Consider the following 22,462-nt stretch of genomic DNA (forward strand, 5'->3'; position numbering starts at 1 on the left):
GCTCTCCTTTCTGCTAATGATCCAAGACTAACATCCATCCATAATCTGAACCTCCTATTCTTGTTTTCAAGACTTTTTCTGTGCCGCACCATCTCTCTGGAATGCACTACCCTGGACAATCCTGTTATTTCTCAGTGTCCACAGTTTTAAGCGTGCTAATCTAATTTCTCTTAGTTTCTTCCTTTCTAAATTTTTCCTCAAATCATGCTGCCTTTCATCAGTTTTCCACACACTTCATGCATTCAGTAGCACTTCATACCTGTGCATAAAAAGATACTGGCTGGTGATTGGTTCATGGAACTTACACATGAATATCCTTATTTACTATATTAATAAAAATATGCATAAATGTAATGGTGGATGTGACTAATGGTGTGCACAAGTGTGAAATCTAAATGATGGAACAGAGTGCATTCCGCTTATTGGAACATCATAAATTTATATGGATATTCCAAAAATTCATTGGATGGTATATTTTTACATATATAGCTACATATGTTGAAAAAAGACCTAGGTCCATAAAGGTCAACCTTTCTCCACCAATTATGCATTTTGAGGTCAGTATGTGTATACGCAGCAGTTTTACCTGTAATAGGATTTTACATCATGTACATATATATATTTGTCTACTGTGTGGGCTTGTATCAAGGTTGTGTTCCCTGTTTGGGGGTTGCATGGGCTTGTTATAGTATAAGCCCTGTATCTTTTCTTTAATTTATCTGACTTTATTTATGGACAGTGTGAAGTTCTACATATAATGTAATAGAGCAGCAAAGGTGTAGATGTGGTGCTTTGGAATAGTCTTCAAATTTCACCTACTTATGTGTTCTGTGTATTTAATACACAATATATATGTTCAGATGTGTTTATGTAAATGTATGAATACATAACGACGTGTATATACTATGTGTATATGTGTTTGTGTATGTACCAGTGTACCAGTGGTATGAAAAATAGTTTGCCCCCTTCCTTATTTCTTATTCTTTTGCATGTTTTTCACACTTATATGTTTCAGATCACAAAACAAATTTAAATATTAGACAAAGATAACACAAGTAAACACAAAATGCAGTTTTTAAATGAAGGTCTTTATTATTAAGGGAAAAAGAAATGCAAACATACAGGGCCCTGTGTGAAAAAGTGATTGCCCCCTAAACCTAATAACTGGTTGGGCCAACCTTAGCAGCAACAACTGCAATCAAGCGTTTGCGATAACTGGCAGTGAGTCTTTTACAACTCTCTGGAGGAATTTTGACCCACTCATCTTTGCAAAATTACCATAATTCAGCCACATTGGAGGGTTTCCGAGCATGAACCGCCTTTCTAAGGTCATGCCACAGCATCTCAATCAGATTAAGGTCAGGGCTTTGACTAGGCCACTCCAAAGTCTTAATTTTGTTTTTCTTAAGCCATTCAGAGGTGGACTTGCTGATGTGTTTTGGATCTCTGTCCTGCTGCATAACCCAAGCGCGTTTCAGCTTGGAGTCATGTACAGATGGCCGAACATTCTCCTTTATAGTTTTTTGGTAGACAGCAGAATTCATGATTCCATTTACCCCACACTACCACCACCATATTTTACTATTGGTATGTGTTACTTCTATGCCAGACGTAATGGGACATACACCTTCCAAAAAAGTTCAACTTTTGTCTCGTCAGTCCACAGAGTATTCTCCCAAAAGTCTTGGTGATCATCAAGATGTTTTCTGGCAAAACTGAGATGAGCCTTTATGTTCTTTTTGCTCAGCAGTGGTTTTTCGTCTTGGAACTCTGCCATGGATGCCATTTTTGCCCAGTCTCTTATGGTGGAGTCATGAACACTGAACTTAACTGAGGCAAGTGAGGCCTGTAGTTCTTTGGATGTTGTTGTGGGGTCTCCTGTAACCTGTAGAGTGAGTCGTCGCTGCGCTCTTAGGGTAATTTTGGTCAGCCGGCCACTCCTGGGAAGGTTCACCACTGTTCCATGTTTTTACCATTTGTGGATAATGGTTCTCACTGTGGTCCGCTGGAGTCCCAAAGCTTTAGAAATGGCTTTAGAACATTTTCCAGACTGATAGATCTCAATTACTTGGTTTCTCATTTGTTCCTGAATTTCTTTGGATCGCAGCAAGATGTCTAGCATTTGAGGATTTTTGGTCTACTTCACTTTGTCAGGCAGGTCCTATTTAAGTGATTGCTTGATTGAGAACAGGTGTGGCAGTAATCAGGCCTGTGTGTGGCTAGGGAAATTGAACTCTGCTTCCCACAGATATGAGAAACCACAGTTAATTTATGTTTTAAGGAGGGGGAGGGGCAAGCACTTTTTCACACAGGGCCCTGTAGGTTTGGATTTCTTTTTCCCTTACTAATAAAAGACCTTCATTTAAAAAACGCATTTTGTGTTTACTTGTGTCATCTTTGTCTAATATTTAAATTTGTTTTGTGATCGGAAACATTTAAGTGTGACAAGCATGCAAAAGAATAAGAAATCAGGAAGGAAGCAAACAATTTTTCACACCACTGTATATGTTAGGCTGTAACATAGCAATAACCGTATTTAATCCTTTTACTGTTCACAAAAAGTAGAAAATAAATTAACAAGTATAAATAAGAAAAAACAGAACATACTAATAACTTTCATGGCTTTACAAACCTCCAGAAACAGTGACCACTAATGACAATGAATATTAATGCAATATATAACAATGATACCTATATAATTTATCATACAGCAGCCAACAAAGGAATGGAATTTACCTCCTACTTTAGCATTATATGCTACTCCAACTCCACATTTCTTGTTGTTTGCAACCATTGCAACTTCTCCTGCACATCTGGTGCCATGTCTAAAAAACAAAGTAAAATTAAAAAAAGAAAGCAGCAGTGATAGCCACCAATGTATTCACAGCTATCTGCTGCCAGTGACTTAAAACTAAAATCCTCCATAATTCGAACTTCCCACTCCCGTCTCCAAGATTTCTCGCATGCTGCGCCAATTCTTTGGAATGCACTACCCAGGACAGTTCGATTAATTCCCAATACCCACAGTTTCAAGCGTGCCCTAAAAACCCATTTCTTTAGACTGGCGTATCGCCTCCACACACTATCTGTCCATCCCAGTTTTCCCCCATATTAAAATCTTCTTCAATTTCAGGTTCATACCAACCATGCACATAATAGCCTCTGTCAGGACTGCACACATACTGGCAGGCGACCAGTCCATGTATTATTTATCCTATTTAGTATATCAAGGCTGCATTATACAATATACTCACTCCTTTCAATATGAGATATGCTTATTCTGTATTGTCTGTATAAGCCCCCCCTAAAATTTGTAAAGTGCTGCGGAATATGTTGGCGCTATAAAAATAAAAATTATTATTATTATCTGCATCTTTAGGATATCAGGGTGTAGGTGGTGGGGGGCAGAGAGCATGGTGCAGTCCGTGGGCCACTGTTTTTAGCCCTTCACCTGTCTCGGTCCATGGGCCAGACTGGAACAGCCAGAGAGCCGGATGTGACCTGCGGGATGCACTTTGCCCAGGTCTGCCTTAGATTATATCACAGAGATAAGGAGTGCAATATACTTACTTGTTCTCATTAGTGATATCATATCGTGGAAAGGGGTCTTTATCATTATTATTGAAGTCATAACTTGCTTCTGGATCCTGAAAAGCAGACACAGCATTGAATTGTTTTACTGTTTTAAGACACACATTACAATATCTACCATTTTTATGATGCCAGACTACAAACAACAAACGTACATAATTTGCATAGATGTCGGTATGATTCCATTCCAATCCATCATCTAATATAGTCACGACAACTCCTCTTCCCGTTATTCCTTTCCTCCATACCGGGATCACATGGAGATCCAGCTTTGGCATTGTTGGGTTCACTCTTGTGTCTTGCTGGGGATATAAAAGCACGTTTCTTATATCATCTCTAACACTGAATATTTTATATCTGAGTGTTATGATGTCAAGTGTCAATAATAAATGTGTCTTTTGTGTCATTATGTGTTGAGAGGTTTAATGATCGCACAATTCCAAGTGCATTTCTCTAACTTTTTTCATTTGTTGGTCCCATGCACAACAAGCCTGTAACATTTACCATGTGCCTACTATTTCTATATGGCGGTATGCAGATTTTTTTTTAACCCAGTATCATTAAACTTGTAACTTGGTTTCAATGTGTGCCACCCCAAAATACAAGGTCTGGACCCAGTTCCAGCTACTTAAGTACTGCAATAATAAAGCGATCCTAAAGATGTGGTCCCTGTGACACCTGAGTATAACAATATGGACTTGATTGATTTGCTCTTAAACATAACAATGGGACAGAGACATAAGCGAGTTAAGTTTTTTCAAGACCTCTTTTTATATGTAAGATCTCTGCGCCAACACCATCACTACTGCCATAGCAGAAGCATGTAGTACCATAGAAGTGCAGCACACAGGTAAGGTAGATGGCCGTGGCATGCACCTCCTGTACCATTTCCTCTTCCCTGAATTTAATGCTAGGAGGAGGATAAAAGGGTCTCTGTCAGCAAAAAATGACTGTTCTAACCAAGTACAGGCGCTCAGTGCTCCATGGCGGGGCCAATAATTTCAAAACACCTTCCCACCTGCTTGTTTCCCATCTATCTCCACCCTTCTCTGCCCCTATGAAACCAGAGTTGTCAATCAAAGAAGAGAGGGGTGGAGATTGAGGGAAAACAATCAGGTGGGGAGGTATCAGCCTGCCTAGCCCCCCAAAAAAGTAGAAAAGAGCAGGAAGTACACCAACACCACCCAGATCATCTCCCGATAGTGAGTGCAGCCAACTCAGCACTGTGTCCATCCCTTTCCTTCTCAGCCTCCTTCTCTGTCTAGACAACTGGAGGAAGGGAAATACAGGCCATGACCACCGCTGCTGGCCACCACGGACTCACAGGGTGCCTCCTTAGCCAGTGACTGGACTGACGTTGAGTACTGCATGGTAAGTATGGCAATACCAGGTGGCTAGCTAGGATCCAGCAGGGGTGCACGCCATGCTGCCCCTCATTGTGCCACCTGTAGTCTTGTTTCAAAACAGGACAGTTTTAAAACTGGTCTAGAGGTGACTGTGACATCAATAATGTTCATGTGGGAGTAATCAATAGAGACGAGGATGAGGAACTGAATCTCAGAAGTGGTCAGCAATTTTTACAGGGTGTAATTTAAAATTGTACAGACATTATTATGCTATTAATTCCCCCAAAAACTTTAATTCAATTGACTGAAGAAGCCAGGAGTGTATATACTGGCAGCAGCTTTACTTATCTGTAGTTGTCCACATGTAATGAATTTTCATATTGTGGTCAAATGCTTCTTTAATGCAATTTTTCCATGTTACTTACCAAATACCACTGATGACTCCACATGGGATCGTTAAAAAGATCCTCTGTGCTTTGCTTGAGGACCGCACGTTTACTCCTCTCTTTAATATACTGTTGCTCTGCCCACGACACCTAGAGATATCAATGATACATCACGTGATAGTGTAAATGTGCTATTACAATGTGAATCACAAATATTGATAAATACGGATTGAGTGATACAAGACTAAGCACAGTAAAGATCTGGGCTCATTTATCAACCTCCTCTGCACTCTTTTCTCTAAAGTCTTGAGGGTTTCAGACAGACGTCATTAATCTTGCAGAACTCAACAACGTCTAGAAACCGAAATCTGTCACATTTTAAAATCATTGCAGGAAAAAAAATAAGATACTGTTGGCTTAAATGGATTGTTTGGTTCATAAAACCTAATTTAAAGTATGTTATTAGGCTATTTTAATTTAAAAGAGAAGAGATAGTTGAGGATTGATCTCGGACATCTATCAATGAACCAGAGGATCCCAGCAGCAAAATAATTGGGGTTCCTGAAGGTCCAAGTATCAGAATACCTGTGATTAGTTAATTTTAAAGGGACCCTTTTCCATAGAGGACAACCACGTCACCAAAAAAACAGATGCTGATTGGTTGCTCTGGTTTTAGGTCGGATTCTCAGAATTAAGTGACATTGGTAAGGCTAGGGTCTCACCAGCGTATATTCTCTCATCTGAGAGGAATGGGCCGAATATGTTAGATCAGAGTGTGATCCGATTTTCTCAGATGAGAAGATGGGGGAAAAAATGTCTCCATCTTCTCCATTCTGTAAGTCTGTGAAAATCGAACTGCACTCAGATGTCATCCAAGTGCAGTCTCATGTTTTCCACGTACTTGTATCCTGTTATTTTTTCCAATGTTTTATTGGATCGCACTCGGTCCAAAAGTACATTTTCACAAGCCCTAAATAATATTCATTATTATGACATTTTTTTTCAACATATGCATTTCCCTTCTAAACTAGATTAAATTATTTTACTTTTTTTTCTGTGAGCTCTTTATCATTCATTGCCAAGATTCCCAATGCTTTCTCTAAAAATAATATAGTTTCTTAGAACTAAAACACTTACTCGATCATCATCTGTCAGCCGCTTTGTTATGTGCGGCACGCTCCTCCGTGTTCTCCTTGGATGTGCTGACAGTCTGAATAAATAGTGATTTTCAAGAGATCCGATCTGTAACAAAAAAAATATCTAGATATATATAGATAGAATGATAAAATTACAAGTAGCAGCAATCTTTATTCACACGCGTGAGCAATAATGCAGCAAGGGTGCCATTTCATGGTATAACTCTGATGGAAAACTCCTGTAATGGCTTGAGTAAATGGATGACATTGGCTGCATTGCGTGTCCTCTATCCACATCTGTTTCTGTGCATTCATCGTTTCTTCTAGCCACAGGCAAGCAATGCTAGACAATTATACAGTATGTTATCTCCGAAGAAAGTGTTATTTCCGCCATATTCATATAAAACCAATTAGTCATTCCGCACTATGCTGACATCATGGCTTTATGAGATGAGAGTCATTTAATGGAACGGATACATTACAGCACAATGGATGATTGCCATTTGCTCCCTGACTCATGTGAGCCTGAACAAAGCTCATTTTTTAAGTTCTTCTTCTACTTAGCTGCGGCTGATGGACTATGGCTATTCAGAATCCTAATTACAGGGACAAGCACTGAAAATTAACAAGTGGTCTTCTAGGGGGTGATCTTCTCAAAGAGTTGTTCTTTTGGAGAGGTATCAGTGTTTAATAATATAAAAATCAAACAGTTCTGCTATTGATAGAGTTCAGACTGGAAAAAGCAGTGAATACAGGACAATAAAAATAAAGCATTGTGTACATTGTCTGTTAGGCCTCCTTCACATGTACGGTACGCGTGGCATCCGTTTTCACACGTACCCATTATAACCTATGGGGTTGAGCACATGTCCGTGTTTTCACACGGACTGTTTGTCCATGTGACCCACACGTAGACACTAGTGATGAGCGAGCATGCTCATTCAACCCTTTCGCCGAGCACGCTCGGGTGCTTTCCGAGTATCTTCGGCGTGCTCGTATTTTATGTTTGAGTCCTTGTGTCTGCATGATTTATGGCTGTTAGTCAGCCTCAACACATGCAGAGATTGCCTGTTTGTTAGGGAATCCTCACATGTGTTGAGGCTGTCTAACAGCCATAAATCATGCAGATGCAGGGACTCGAACATAATATACGAGCACATCGAAGATACTTGGGAAGCACCTGAGAGCGCTCGGCGAAAGGGTTAAATGAGTGCGCTCGCTCATCACTAGTAGACATATCCGTTTTTTTCCGGCAGCTCGGATGACAAGGGCCAATTAAAGTCTATGGGTCCGCGTAAACACATACAGCGCATGGATGACCTCCATGTGACACGTACCAGAATTGAATGCAGAATAGAAATTACAGATTTTTATGTGTTAAAGATGTGCAAAGATATAGATAGATAGAAAGATGGATAATAAATAGATACCATATTTCCATGAAAATAAGACCTACCCCGAAAATATGCCCTAGCATGATTTTTCGGGCTTTTGGGAGAATGCTTAAAATATAAGCCCTACTCCAAAAACTAGCCCTAGTTGCGATTCAATAAGAAAGTATCCAGGCAGCTAAAAAAGTTAAAGAATACAGCAGGACCCTTTATTAAAGAAAGCAGAGAACCCCCCAAAAAAGCAGACACCCCCCAAAAAAATCGCACTCACCAGACCCCAAACAATTAGAGTTGGCAAGTGCTGATTGTGGGTGGGCTCTCACACAGACATCTGCGCCACAGTCCGATCCCTCGCGGTTCCAGCTGCTTTGCACTGTAGCTCTCATACACAGATCGGGTACCAGTATCACTCCGCACCCGTGCGCAAGTGTTCTTTTTGCTTTTGGTCACCAGGGGGAGCCAACCGCTGTCAGGGGGACCTGACAGTGATGCAGATTTGCGATTTGTGTGTGAGAGCCCATCCACTTGCCAACTCTACCGTAATTGTTTGCGGTCTGGTGAGTGCAATTCTTTTGGAGGTAAACCAATAGTAGCAATCAGTCCAAGTACTTAGAGAATAATAATTGTAAATTTAAGTAGGTAATTTAAACCATAGTAAATACAGTATGTACCCTCCACCATAGCACTTGTGTTTATGGTCTGCACCATGAGTACTGCAGATCAGATAAGAAAATGTGCAACTGAACCAATTATAGGATTGAAACAAATTTTATTAACAAAATTTAGATAAAATATAAGTTATTGAAAAATGAAAATATAAATATATAAATAAGCTAGTAGATGGCACCACATAACAACAAATAATTCATCATATGATAAGACCTACAGTTTAAAAAAGGAATTTATACCACATCTATTTGTCATATACATGTTAGGTAAAATTCCTTTTAGAAATTGTAAGTCTTATCATTTGATGATCGTGGTTGCAACGGTAATTTATATATTCATACCTTTCCCTATTTATTTTTTATGTTGTGCCATCTACTGACTAATTCATAAATTTATATTTTAATTTGCATTTTTTAATAAATTATATATATTTTATCTAAATATTGTTAATAAATCTTCTTTTGGGGATTATTGTTCATGGAATACCAGACATCCCCTGAAAATAAGATTTAGCACATCTTTAGGAGCAAAAAAATAATATAAGAACCTGTCTTATTTTTGGATAAACAGGATGGATAAATAGATATCCTTCACATATACAGTACAGACCAAAAGTTTGGACACACCTTCACATTTAAAGAGTTTTCTGTATTTTCATGACTATGAAAATTGTACATTCACACTGAAGGCATCAAAACTATGAATTAACACATGTGGAATTATATACTTAACAAAAAAGTGTAAAACAACTGAAAATATGTCTTATATTCTAGGTTCTTCAAAGTAGCCACCTTTTGCTTTGATGACTGCTTTGCACACTCTTGGCATTCTCTTGATGAGCTTCAAGAGAAATGGTCACCGGAAATGGTTTTCACTTCACAGGTGTGCCCTGTCAGGTTTAATAAGTGGGATTTCTTACCTTACAAATTGGGTTGGGACCACCAGTTGTGTTGTGCAGAAGTCTGGTGGAAACACAGCTGATAGTCCTACTGAATAGACTGTTAGAATTTGTATTATGGCAAGAAAAAAGCAGCTAAGTAAAGAAAAACGAGTGGCCATCATTACTTTAAGAAATGAAGGTCAGTCAGTGTGAAAAATTGGGAAAACTTTGAAAGTGTCCCCAAGTGCAGTTGCAAAAACCATCAAACGAAACAAAGAAACTGGCTCACATGAGGACTGCCCCAGGAAAGGAAGACCAAGAGTCACCTCTGCTTCTGAGGATAAGTTTATCCGAGTCACCAGCCTCAGAAATCGCAGGTTAACAGCAGCTCAGATTAGAGACCAGGTCAATGCCACACAGAGTTCTAGCAGCAGACACATCTCTACAACAACTGTTAAGAGGAGACTTTGTGCAGCAGGCCTTCATGGTAAAATAGCTGCTAGGAATCCACTGCTAAGGACAGGCAACAAGCAGAAGACACTTGTTTGGGCTAAAGAACACAAGGAATGGACATTAGACCAGTGGAAATCTGTGCTTTGGTCTGAGGAGTCCAAATTTGAGATTTTTGGTTCCAACCACCGTGTCTTTGTGCGACGCAGAAAAGGTGAACGGATTGACTCTACATGCCTGGCTCCCACCGTGAAGCATGGAGGAGGAGGTGTGATGGTGTGGGGGTGCTTTGCTGGTGACACTGTTGGGGATTTATTCAAAATTGAAGGCATACTGAACCAGCACGGCTACCACAGCATCTTGCAGCGGCATGCTATTCCATCCGGTTTGCGTTTAGTTGGACCATCATTTATTTTTCAACAAGACAATGACCCCAAACACACCTCCAGGCTGTGTAAGGGTTATTTGACCAAGAAGGAGAGTGATGGGGTGCAATGTCAGATGACCTGGCCTCCACAGTCACCAGACCTGAACCCAATCGAGATGGTTTGGGGTGAGCTGGACCGCAGAGTGAAGGCAAAAGGGCCAACAAGTGCTAAGCATCTCTGGGAACTTCTTCAAGATTGTTGGAAGACCATTTCCGGTGACTACCTCTTGAATCTCATCAAGAGAATGCCAAGAGTGTGCAAAGCAGTCATCAAAGCTAAAGGTGGCTACTTTGAAGAACCTAGAATATAATACATGTTTTTAGTTGTTCACACTTTTTTGTTAAGTATATAATTCCACATGTGTTAATTCATAGTTTTGATGCCTTCAGTGTGAATGTACAATTTTCATAGTCATGAAAATACAGAAAAATCTTTAAATGAGACGGTGTGTCCAAACTTTTGGTCTGTACTGTATATAATTTGTACCTTGCATGCGTAGCTTACTGTACATGTATTAACCTAATAAATAAGTAAAAAAATTACGTGGTGTCCTCCGCATTTTTTTGTAACCAGCAAAGGTAAAGCAGACAGCTGATATCAGGCTGGGAGGGTCCTTGGTTATTCTTCCCTTTCCAGCCTAAAAATACCAGCCATCAGCCACCCCAAAAGTGGAGCATCACATATTTTGGCGTTTTTCCTTGGCTCTGCCGATGCCCTGGTGCATTGGTAATCCGGGTAATGGTGTTTGGGATTAATGTCAGCTGTGAATTGTCCAAAAACACAGCTGACATCAAACCCTGATGTTAGTAATGGAGAGGTATCTATCAGACACCCCCTTACTAACCCAGTAATTAAAAGGAAACACACACACAAAGAATACTTTTATTTAACTAAACACTCCTCGACACTTTCCCTGGTTCACCAATTTAAAAAAAAACAAAAATCCCACGCAGGTCTGACGTAGTCCAGTACAGTACAGTAAGCTACACATGCAAGGTGCAAATTATATATCTGATGGATATCGATCTATCTGTCTATCTAGAAAAAGAAAAAAAGAAGCCACACAGCAAGAAGAACAAAATTAACACTGGTGCAATTACCAGTCCTCCAGAAAAAACGTTAGCACAAAAAACTAAAGCAGCACTCCATTAAGGAATTAGAAAAAACTGGGGTTTAATAGCCCATTGGGGCGCAACAGCGTTTCGAGCTACAGTGCAAAGCAGCTGGAACGGTGAGGGACCTGACTGTGGCGCAGATCTCTGTGTTTTCCACTATGAAGTCACTCCATGCTTTACAACATAGCTCAATGTTCATGAGCATTTTGTAAGTGTTTTCACCTAAAAAACGCTAGCATTTTATTTAATAGATTTCAAAAATATTTCGAAAAACACCCATAAAAAGACAGCCAAAAAACAATGGAAAAACATTAAGCAGTAATGTTGGTGTAAAAAAAAACAACGTTAAAGCTCTTCAGGAAATGGGCAAAAAATGCTATGAGTGCTCTTGAGAGAAGAAAATGACAAGAAAACGCCAGAGAGAAAGAGCGATTCTTGAAGAATCTTCTGCTTTAAAAAAGTACGTTTTGACCACCTCCCAAAAATGCAGTGTGAACATACCCTAGTACTTCTAATTCCTGTTAAATCCAGTTATGCAGCAAAATCTTCACCTAAAATTTCAACAAACGCCTGCCTTATAGACTTTGCTGTGGTGTTTGTAATATGATAATGGTGCAGCTGTCTGTGTCACTACTATAGCAGTGTGTGAGTGTCCCCTTAGAAGATTTGCACAATTAGGCCCTGTTCACATGGTCAGTATTTGGTCAGTATTTTACCTCAGTATTTGTAAGCCAAAGCCAGGAGTGGAACAATTAGAGGAAAAGTATAATAGAAACACGTCACCACTTCTGTATTTATCACCCACTCCTGCTTTTGGCTTAGGGTATGTGCCCACGATGCAGAAATGAAGCAGAAAATTTCTGCAGCGTTTCTGCATGTTCTTGGCAGTCAAAAATGCTTGCGGATTTTACACGCGTTTTTGCAGCGTTTTTACATGCGGATTTGACTTGCGTTTTTCAAATGCATTGAGACCTCAAATCCACATGCAGAAATGCACAAATAATGGACAGGCTGCGGATTTTCCGCTGCGTAAAATTCCGCAGCATGGGCACAGAACATGCAGATTTTCATTGGGGATCATGGGGGGTGGATTACCAAACGTTTTGCAAGCGTTTATGCTGTGGAAATTCCGCATCAAAAATGCTTGAAAAACGCATAGTGGGCACACAGCCTAACAAATACTGATGTGAAATACTGACCAAATACTGAACGTGTGACCGTAGCCTTAGCGGATTTGATGCAGGTTTTCTGTAGTGCAAATAGACGGTGTAAATAGATCCATATCAAAATCCACATGTGCATTGTAAAGGATAAAATTTACAATATAATGTTGCAGAAAGAACTGACAGGTCTATTTTCATGCTGAAAATTTCTGCACCAAATCTTTGTTTTTCCCCTATAGGTCTCATTGGCACTAAACTGTGAGAATAAAGCCAGAGTGAAAGATGTCAACATATTAGTAGGGACAGCTGTGTATTGCATTCATGTAAGGCCTCATTCACATGTCAGTTTTTCACATACAAGTGCTATTGGGTGTTTTGCACGGATACCACTCGTACCTATGACATCTTGTGGGGCAGTGCACATGGAAGATTTTTTCCTCAGACTGAGTGGTCCATGCAAAATCATGGAGACAATCTGATATTGATCCAAGTGTCGGATTAAGAGCTCATTCCCATCACCGTTAAAAAAAACAGTCTGATGTTGGTCCCGAAAAGTTGGATGAGTGTCATGTGAGTACAATGCGATTTTTTTTTTTTTCCACCTAGCATCCGAATAACATCTGAATGACATGTGAATGCAATCCATATGCAATGCGATTTTAACATTAGCTTTTACATAGAGTAATTCTGTATGTTATTTAAAGATAGTTTTCAAAATAAATATTCCTCTAAACATAGATAGAAATAGAAATATGTGAGTGAGATATATAATAAGTGCTTTGCGTGTGTAGCTTACTGTATATGTATTTAATTAATAAATAAATTAAAGAAAAAAATGGCAAAATTTTAATAACCAGCTGAGGGAAAGCCGACAGCTAGGGGCTGATGTTTATAGCCTGGGAAGGGGAAAATAAACATAACGCTTCCCAGGCTAGTAATGTCAGCTCACAGCTGTATACTTAGCCTTTACTGACTATTAAAATGGGTGACAATATCCATCGCCCCTTCCTAGGCTATTAATATCAACCTGCAGCTGTCTGCCTAGCCTTTGTTGGTTGTTGAAATAGGGGGACCCCACGTCATTTTTTTTGGGGGGTCCCCCATTTTAACAACCAGTAAAGGCTAAGTATACAGCTGTGAGATGATATTAATAGCCTGAGAAGCTCCATGGGTATTACCCTCTTCCCAGACTATAAACATCAGCTCCCAGCTGTCTGCTTTCCCTCAGCTGGTTAATAAAAATTCGGGGGACCCCACACCAATTTTATCTGTAATTTATCTATTACTAAAATACATGTACAGTAAGCTACACACGCACTGAACTGATTCTATATGTCACTCACATATTTCTATCTATCCTATTTATTCTATTTTGATGGGTCACGCTGTGATTTTACCCTACTTGACTGATGAAATGTCGGGTTTTCCAGGAAATGGGTGCTTAAAAATCGGACACCAATCACATGGTCCGAGTGCTGTGAGATTTTTTATTTTTATTTTTTTGATCGCACTCATTGACTTGCATTGGCGAGTCTCATCCAATATACGAGGCAAAACACAACACGCTGCAATTTTTTTCTCAATCCTGTCTGAACTGAGAAAAAAATTGCAGATGAGCAGGCAATCATAGAATAACATTAGTCAGAGTGCAATCCAATTTTTTATCGGATTGCACTCTTCCATATTTCTCGCAGATGAGGATGAACCTTAAGGCCATGTTCGCTTGTTCAGTATTTGGTCAGTATTTTACTTCAGTATTTATAAGCCAAAATCAGGAGTAAAGAAATCAGAGGAAAAGTATAATAGAAACACGTGCACTACTTCTGCATTTTTCGCCCACTCCTGGTTTTGGCTTATACTGATGTAAAATACTGACCAAAAACTGAACATGTGAACATGGTCTAAAATTGGCAATGCAGGTCTATGGGTCCATGAAAAAATGTTAATAAACAATTAAGTGGGAGTGTACAGCTGCCACTCAACCCAATTTTTCACTATGTAGAAGATTTGACAGAAAAATTGTGAATTCTAAAACGTAACTTTTAATACGAAAATATATATAAAATACCACTTACAACAAATATGGAGAGAGTCACCCGGCCAACCTGATAATTTCCAGAATTATGGCACAGAGACCACCCCAATATATATATAAAAAAAGTGGTTTTCTGATCAACCCTGCAGTATGGAGACCAAAACAACTTATTAGGATAGATTTCTATAGCAGAGGGACAGTAGAACAACAGGGCTCAGCACAGCAGCCCTGTATCAACCAGATACCTTCTAACGTATAGATTTTTTATAAACATAATAATCAAGATAATCATTCAACATGGACCCATGGACCACATATTTACTCAGTGTCCAAGAGTACATGAAGTTGACATATGAATTGGATTATATATTATGTAGTCTGAGTGCAGAAAAAAACATAAAAATCACAATTCATTTATATAAAAGAAGAAAATGGAATTTTCTCACCCATTTGTCTTTGTTGTCAAGGGAGGAGATTGTTATCCAGAGGTACCTTCTGGATACAATGTGGGGACATGAGCTGACCCTGTTTAGTCCCTGTCAGCTCACAATATTACTGACCCCACAAAACTCCTGCCCTTACAAGGACAGTCCACAGCTAGCCCTATATGGAGAACCTGTACTTTCCCTTTTTCATGTCCCAACGCGTTTCATCCAAGTAAAATCCTCAGGTGACTAACTTGTATCCAGGGAACTAAAGTGCTAAGTGCATATAATCAAACATGAGTCCCTCCACTCTCTGTCCTAACCTGCAGAGAATGGGATGTGAAGCAGGGTCTGCATATATACCTATCAGTATGAAAGATAGATTGCTGGTGTCAATTGGCTCACCTGGGGACACCCCCCTTATGATTATATCGTCCCCATTCAATGTACCAACACATGTCAGCGCTTCAGCGCTGTATCCGGTATTCTGGACCGCACGCGCGAGCACTTCCTGTCTTCGTGGAACGCATGAAACTCCTCCCACTTCCAGTTTCGCGAACAACCGTTCTGCGTCACCCAGCTGCCTGACTCCAGGCGCTGCGCTCCTCCTACATCACCTCCGAGACAAGGGGCACAATATAACAATGCCTATATGTCCCCCGTCACCTCCAAAGAGCGGAAATGCGCATATTGCGCTCAGCATCCACACTCAATATCCATACACAGCCACTGCAGAATATAGGATCAATCACTCTGTATTTTAAGTTAACACTATATTGGGACCGTTGCAACTAAGTCCATCATGCAGTAGACTGTGATTACTCATTACTTCATAGAACCCACTGATGCTTGGAGATAATAGGGGGGAAGGGGGGAAGGATAATTGTAGGGGGGGGGGAATCAACAGGGGGAAAAGGGGTATTAATACCAGTGCCCCCTTGGTAAGCTGTAAAATGCCCAAATTATCATGACTTTAGTTAATATATTATCCATTAGCACAAGTGGCATGTATTAAATTAGACAGAGCATATTGGCCAGAAAATCAAAAGTTGGGAATCCAACTATGGTAAATGAGGAAGGAGAGAAAAGATCAATATTCTCTTATATAAAACACCCATAATTAATTTGTTCATTGAGGCCTAATGGTGACACCGTTTTCATATAGAATATCCATTTTGCTTCTTTTTGCAAAATGATTCTGTCCCAATCACCTCCTCTTATTGGATTCGGTACCTTTTCGGTTCCCATAAATTTCAGAACACCTACATTGCCCCCATGATGGTTATTGACGTGTCTAGACACAGGTGTGTCCCTTTTGTGGATGATATCGCCAACATGGTCACCTATCCATCTTTTGAATTCTCTAATTGTCTATCCGATATATTCCATCCCACATTCACAAGAGGCCCTATAAATAACACCTCTTGTACTACAGTTGATAAAGTCTTTGCTTTTATAGTTCTTGCCAGTCACATTACTGGAAAAAACCTTATCAACTTGTATGTATGGGCAAGCCACACAATGACCACATCTAAAACATCCCTTGATGTCACTAGCCAGCCAAGTACTCGTTGTCTCTCTTTTAAAATGGCTGTGTACCAATCTATCATTCAGTGACCTGCCCTTTTTGTAAGTTATTTGGGGGCTACTAGTAAGTTGGGAACCTAAATGCTGATCCATTAAGACGATGGGCCAATGTTTATTCAGGATTTTTCGCACCTTACTGGCTCCGTTGTCATATGTCGTAATGAATCTGATTTTACCTGATTCTATTGGTTTCGGTCTATGAACAAGTAATTCAGATCTGTCCTTCACCTTCGCGTCCTTATATGCCTTTTTCAAAATGCCTTGTGGATATCCCCTTTCTGTAAATCTATTTCTGAGTTCACCTGCCTGCTTCTCAAAGAGCTGTTCATCCGAACAATTACGGCGTACCCGAAAATATTGACTCTTAGGTATTCCCTTTTTAACATGTATTGGGTGACTACTATTCCATTGGAGTAGCGCATTGGTGGCAGTGGGCTTTCTGTATATTGAGGTTTTCAATTCACTATTAGTACCCCTGGTTATCATTACATCCAAAATTGGTAAGGTATGAGACTCCAAAATTGAGGTGAAAAAAAGGCCAAGTTCATTTTGGTTAAGCTTTCCTACAAAATTGTCAAATTCCTCTTTTGAACCCCTCCATATTATGAAGACATCGTCTATGTAACGTGTCCAGATGTCAATCTTTTTTGTTATTTCTCCTGCTTCCGCTTTAAAGACTCTAGTCTCCTCCCACCAGCCCAGATAGAGATTGGCATATGCGGGGGCACATGGACTCCCCATAGCAGTACCCCTTATTTGGTAGTAGAGCTTTCGGTTGAAGCAGAAAAAATTATGTGTCAGGCAGAATTGTAGCAATTTCAGTATAAAGGTGTTGTGTGTCTGATACTGACAACCTCTCATCCCCAGAAAATAACTGACCGCCTCCAAGCCCTTACTATGTGGGATCGAGGAGTAGAGAGCCTCAACATCCACACTTCCCAATAAGGCCTGAGGATCTATTGTAAGACCATCCAAACGATGCAACAGATCTGGTGTGTCCTGAACATATGACTGTAGGGCAGAAACAAAAGGCTTCAACACCGAATCCAAATAGATTCCTGCATTTTGGCAAATACTGCCCACCCCAGATACAATGGGCCTCCCCTTGAGAGGAGATAATCTCTTGTGCAATTTGGGAAGGCAGTAGAACGTCGCTGTGACTGGATTTGATGGGAGAACAAATTCATATTCTGTTTTATTTATTACACCCATCGCCAGTCCCTCCAATAAAATGTCCTTCAATTCTTTAACGTACATTGTCGTGGGGTTAGCTGGTAGGATTTTGTAACTATTTTGATCAGATAGAATATCTTGACAACAAAGACAAATGGGTGAGAAAATTCCATTTTCTTCTTTTATATAAATGAATTGTGATTTTTATGTTTTTTTCTGCACTCAGACTACATAATATATAATCCAATTCATATGTCAACTTCATGTACTCTTGGACACTGAGTAAATATGTGGTCCATGGGTCCATGTTGAATGATTATCTTGATTATTATGTTTATAAAAAATCTATACGTTAGAAGGTATCTGGTTGATACAGGGCTGCTGTGCTGAGCCCTGTTGTTCTACTGTCCCTCTGCTATAGAAATCTATCCTAATAAGTTGTTTTGGTGTCCATACTGCAGAGTTGATCGGAAAACTGTTTTTTTATATATTGGGGTGGTCTCTGTGCCATAATTCATGAAAAAATATGGCAGCATTCAGATGACATCCGAGTGTCCGCTTTTCACTGACTGATAGGAGAAGCTGGAGAAACTTTTTTTTCACATTAGTAAAAAATCTGATGAAAGTCTGACCAATCCATGATGAAACTCTGATGAAAATCTGAAGTAAATTACTGATGAAAGTCGGTCCGTTTTCCTCATACGTAAAAAAAACCCCTGACTTCTGAATGAGGCCTAAAATGCCTTAACTTTTTAATTTGATCATTTTGGAATTTGGGCAAAATTGTGATACCACAATCCATATATAAATATAGAGAAGGCTTAAAATGGCTCATGATCCAAAGCACACCACGCCCTCTGTAACACATGGTGGAGGCAGTGTGATGGCATGGACATGCATGGCTTCCTGTCGCACTGGGTCACTAGTGTTTATTCATGATGTGGGTGAAGACAGAAGCAGCTGGATGAATTCTGAAGTGTACGGGGCAATACTTTCTGCTCAGATTCAACCAAATGCAGCAAAATTGATTGAACGGCGCTTCACAATACAGATGGACAATGACCCAAAACATACTTCGAAAGCAACACAGGAATTATTTAAGGCAAAGAAGTGGAATATTCTACAATGGCCGAGTCAGTCACCAGATCTCAGCCTCATCAAGCAGCATTTCACATACTTAAGACAAAACTTAAGGCAGAAAGACCCAGAAATAAGCAACAACTGAAGTCAGCTGCTGTAAAGGTGGCAAAGCATCACAAAGGAGGAAACCCAGCGTTTGGTGATGTCCATGGCTTTCACACTTCAGGCAGTCATTGCCTGCAAAGGATTCTCTACAGAGTATTAAAAATGAACATTATATTGATAAAGTTAATTTGTCCAATTACTTTTGAGCCCCTGATATGAGGAGGCTTTGTAGAAAAATGGTTGCAATTCCTAAACGTTTAACAGGATATTTTTGTTCAACCCTTTTAGTTAAACCTGAAAGTCTATACTCAGTTGTTATATTTTTAATCCAAAATAGTGGCATGCAGAGCTGAAATCACAAAGATTTGGTCACGATCCAAATATTTCTGGCCCTAACTGTATATATATAAGAACTCCAGGAACTGTGTTGTACCACACTAAAGTAACTAAGAAATAGCACTGACAAAAGCTCAAAATGGATAGTCTATAATATACAGTGCATTGTGAAAGTATTTGGCCCCCTTCAACTTTTCTACCTTTTGCCACATTTCTGGCTTCAAACATAAAGACATAAAATTCTAATTTTTTGGGGAAGAATCAACAACAAGTGGGACACAATCGTGAAGTGGAACGAAATTTATAGGATATTTTAAACTTTTTTAACAAATTAAAAACTGAAAAGTGGGGCGTGCAATATTACTTGGCCCCTTTACTTTCAGTGCATCAAATTCACTCCAGAAGATCAGTGAGGATCTCTGAATGATCCAATGTTGTCCTAAATGACTGGTAATGATAAATAGAATCCACCTATGTGTAATCAAGTCTAAAATTAAAGTATAAATGCACCTGCTCTGTGAAGGTCTCAGGGTTCTGTTTCAAATGCAGAGAGCATCATGAAGACCAAGGAACACACCAGGCAGGTCTGAGATACTGTTGTGGCGAAGTTTAAAGCCGGATTTGGATACAAAAAGATTTCCCAAGTTTTAAACATCTCAAGGAGCACTGTGCAAGCAATCATATTGAAATGGAAGGAGTATCAGACCGCTGCAAATCTACCAAGACCCAGCCGTCCCTCTAAACTTTCATCTCGAACAAGGAGAAGACTGATCAGAGATGCAGCCAAAAGGCCCATGATCACTCTGGATGAACTGCAGAGATCTACAGCTGAGGTGGGAGAGTCTGTCCATAGGACAACAATCAGTCGTACACTGCAAAAATCTGGCCTTTATCAAAGAGTGGCAAGAAGAAAAGCCATTTCTCAAAGATATCCATAAAAAGTCTCATTTGAAGTTTGCCACAAGCCACCTGGGAGACACATAATAAGGTGCTCTGGTCAGATGAAACCAAAATCAAACTTTTTGGCCACAATGCAAAACGATATGTTTGGCGTAAAAGCAGCACAGCTCATCACCCTCAAAAACCATCCCCACTGTCAAACATGGTGGTGGCAGCATCATGGTTTGGGCCTGCTTTTCTTCAGCAGGGACAGGGAAGATTGTTAAAATTGATGGGAAGATGGACGGAGCCAAATACAGGACCATTCTGGAAGAAAACCTGTTGGAGTCTACAAAAGACCTGGGACTGGGACGGAGATTTATCTTCCAACAAGACAATGATCCCAAACATAAAGCAAAATCTACAATGGAATGGTTCAAAAATAAACGTTTCCAGGTGTTAGAATGGCCAAGTCAAAGTCCAGACCTGAATCCAATCGAGAATCTGTGGAAAGAGCTGAAAACTGCTGTTCACAAACGCCCTCCATCCAACCTCAATGAGCTCGAGCTGTTTTGCAAGGAAGAATGGGCAAGAATTTCAGCCTCTGGATGTGCAAAACTGATAGAGACATACCCCAAGCGACTTGCAGCTGTAATCGCAGCAAAAGGTGGCGCTACAAAGTATTAACTCAAGGGGGCCTAATAATATTGCACGCCTCACTTTTCAGTTTTTAATTTGTTAAAAAAGTTTAAAATATCCAATAAATTTCGTTCCACTTCACGAAGGTGTCCCACTTGTTGTTGATTCTTCCCAAAAAAATTAGAATTTTATATCTTTATGTTTGAAGCCAGAAATGTGGCAAAAGGTAGAAAAGTTCAAGGGGGCAAAATACTTCACAATCACATCACAATGCACTTTACATACCCTAACTGCACCATATAGAGAATACACCTGCATACGCATATGTAATAACAATAATTAGCTTACTCAGAGACAGTGAACATTGTGCATGTGTTTTCCTGTGGACAAAGTTCAGCCATGTTTATCATGTCTATCAATGACACAAATTCAGTCTATATTGACAAAAGAATGGAGCAAATAGATCATACCAGTGCAGATGCAGTATTACAGCTGAAGAAAAGCAAAAAGGTAGCTTTAGACAATTACATAATGGGAAAAACACATAATCTGCCTCACATGATAAATGCCCGGATTGTCTTGAAATGATCATGAGATCCCTCATGCTCAGTCTATTATATTGTAATGCATATATAAGGTCACATAGGCAGCTGCAGCTTGCCGAAAGCAACTCTATTCAGACTGCAAGCACGCCTAGTATTACCGTATTTTTCAGACTATAAGACGCACCTAGGATTTAGAGGAGGAAGCTAGAAAAAAAGAATTTGAGCAAAAAATGTGGTCATGATGCCCTCTTATGGGGGAAGGGGGAAGGTCTGGTGCTGACATTGTTATATGGGTAATATCCCACAATTCTATATGAATATTCCCTATCCTGGTATATATGTCCCCCCATCCTGGTATATATGTCCCCCAATCCATGTATGGATGGCCCCCAATCCATGTATATATTGCGCCCAATCCAGGTATACATGACCCCCAATCCAGGTATAAATGGCCCCATCCTAATCCTGGTGTTCATGGCCACCTCATTCCCATCCTGGTATACATAGCGCCCCTCATCCCCATCCTGGTATGCATGTCACCCCTCATCCTGGTATGCATGACACCCCTCATCCTAGTATGCATGGCACTCCTCATCCTGGTATGCATGGTCCCCTCATCCCCATCCTGGTATACATGGCCCCCTCATTTCCATCCTGGTATTCATGGCCCCCTCATTTCCATATTGGTATGCATGGCCACCTCATCCCCTTCCTGGTATGCATGGCCTCCATCCTAATCCAGGTATACATGGCCTCCTCATCCCCATCATGGTATACATGGCACTCTCATCTCCATCCTGATATGCACGGCCCCTCATTTCCATCCTGGTATACAAGGCCACCTCATCCTAGTATGCATGGCACCCTTATTTCCATCCTGGTCTGCATGGCCCCCTCATCCCCATCCTGGTCTGCATGGCCCCCTCATCCCCATCCTGGTATGCATGGCCCCCTCATCCCCATCCTGGAATATATGGCCCCCTCATTCCCATCCTGGTATACATGGCCCCCTTATCCCCAATCCTGATATGCATGGCCCCTCATTCCCAATACTGGTATTATGGCACCCCTCATCCTCAATCCTGGTATGTAAGGCACCCTCA

General features: G+C 40.2%; 1 protein-coding gene across 1 annotated transcript in view; it reads right to left on the minus strand.

Annotated features, from left to right (window-relative positions):
* PCSK1 (proprotein convertase subtilisin/kexin type 1) overlaps positions 1 to 22,462 on the minus strand; it is a 65,997-nt gene that overhangs the window by 21,180 nt on the left and 22,355 nt on the right. Inside the window, exons 2-6 of the mRNA XM_073678258.1 lie at positions 6,461 to 6,565; positions 5,363 to 5,473; positions 3,747 to 3,893; positions 3,571 to 3,647; positions 2,737 to 2,825 (exon numbers count right to left, since the gene is read on the minus strand). Coding sequence (XP_073534359.1) covers positions 2,737 to 2,825; positions 3,571 to 3,647; positions 3,747 to 3,893; positions 5,363 to 5,473; positions 6,461 to 6,565 — 529 coding nt within the window. The remainder of the gene's footprint in view (positions 1 to 2,736; positions 2,826 to 3,570; positions 3,648 to 3,746; positions 3,894 to 5,362; positions 5,474 to 6,460; positions 6,566 to 22,462) is intronic.

Source organism: Phyllobates terribilis, unplaced genomic scaffold (assembly GCF_046119375.1).
Source record: "Phyllobates terribilis strain yellow unplaced genomic scaffold, ASM4611937v1 Scaffold_1__5_contigs__length_1240528914, whole genome shotgun sequence".
In the NCBI taxonomy this organism is placed as follows: Eukaryota; Metazoa; Chordata; class Amphibia; order Anura; family Dendrobatidae; genus Phyllobates; species Phyllobates terribilis.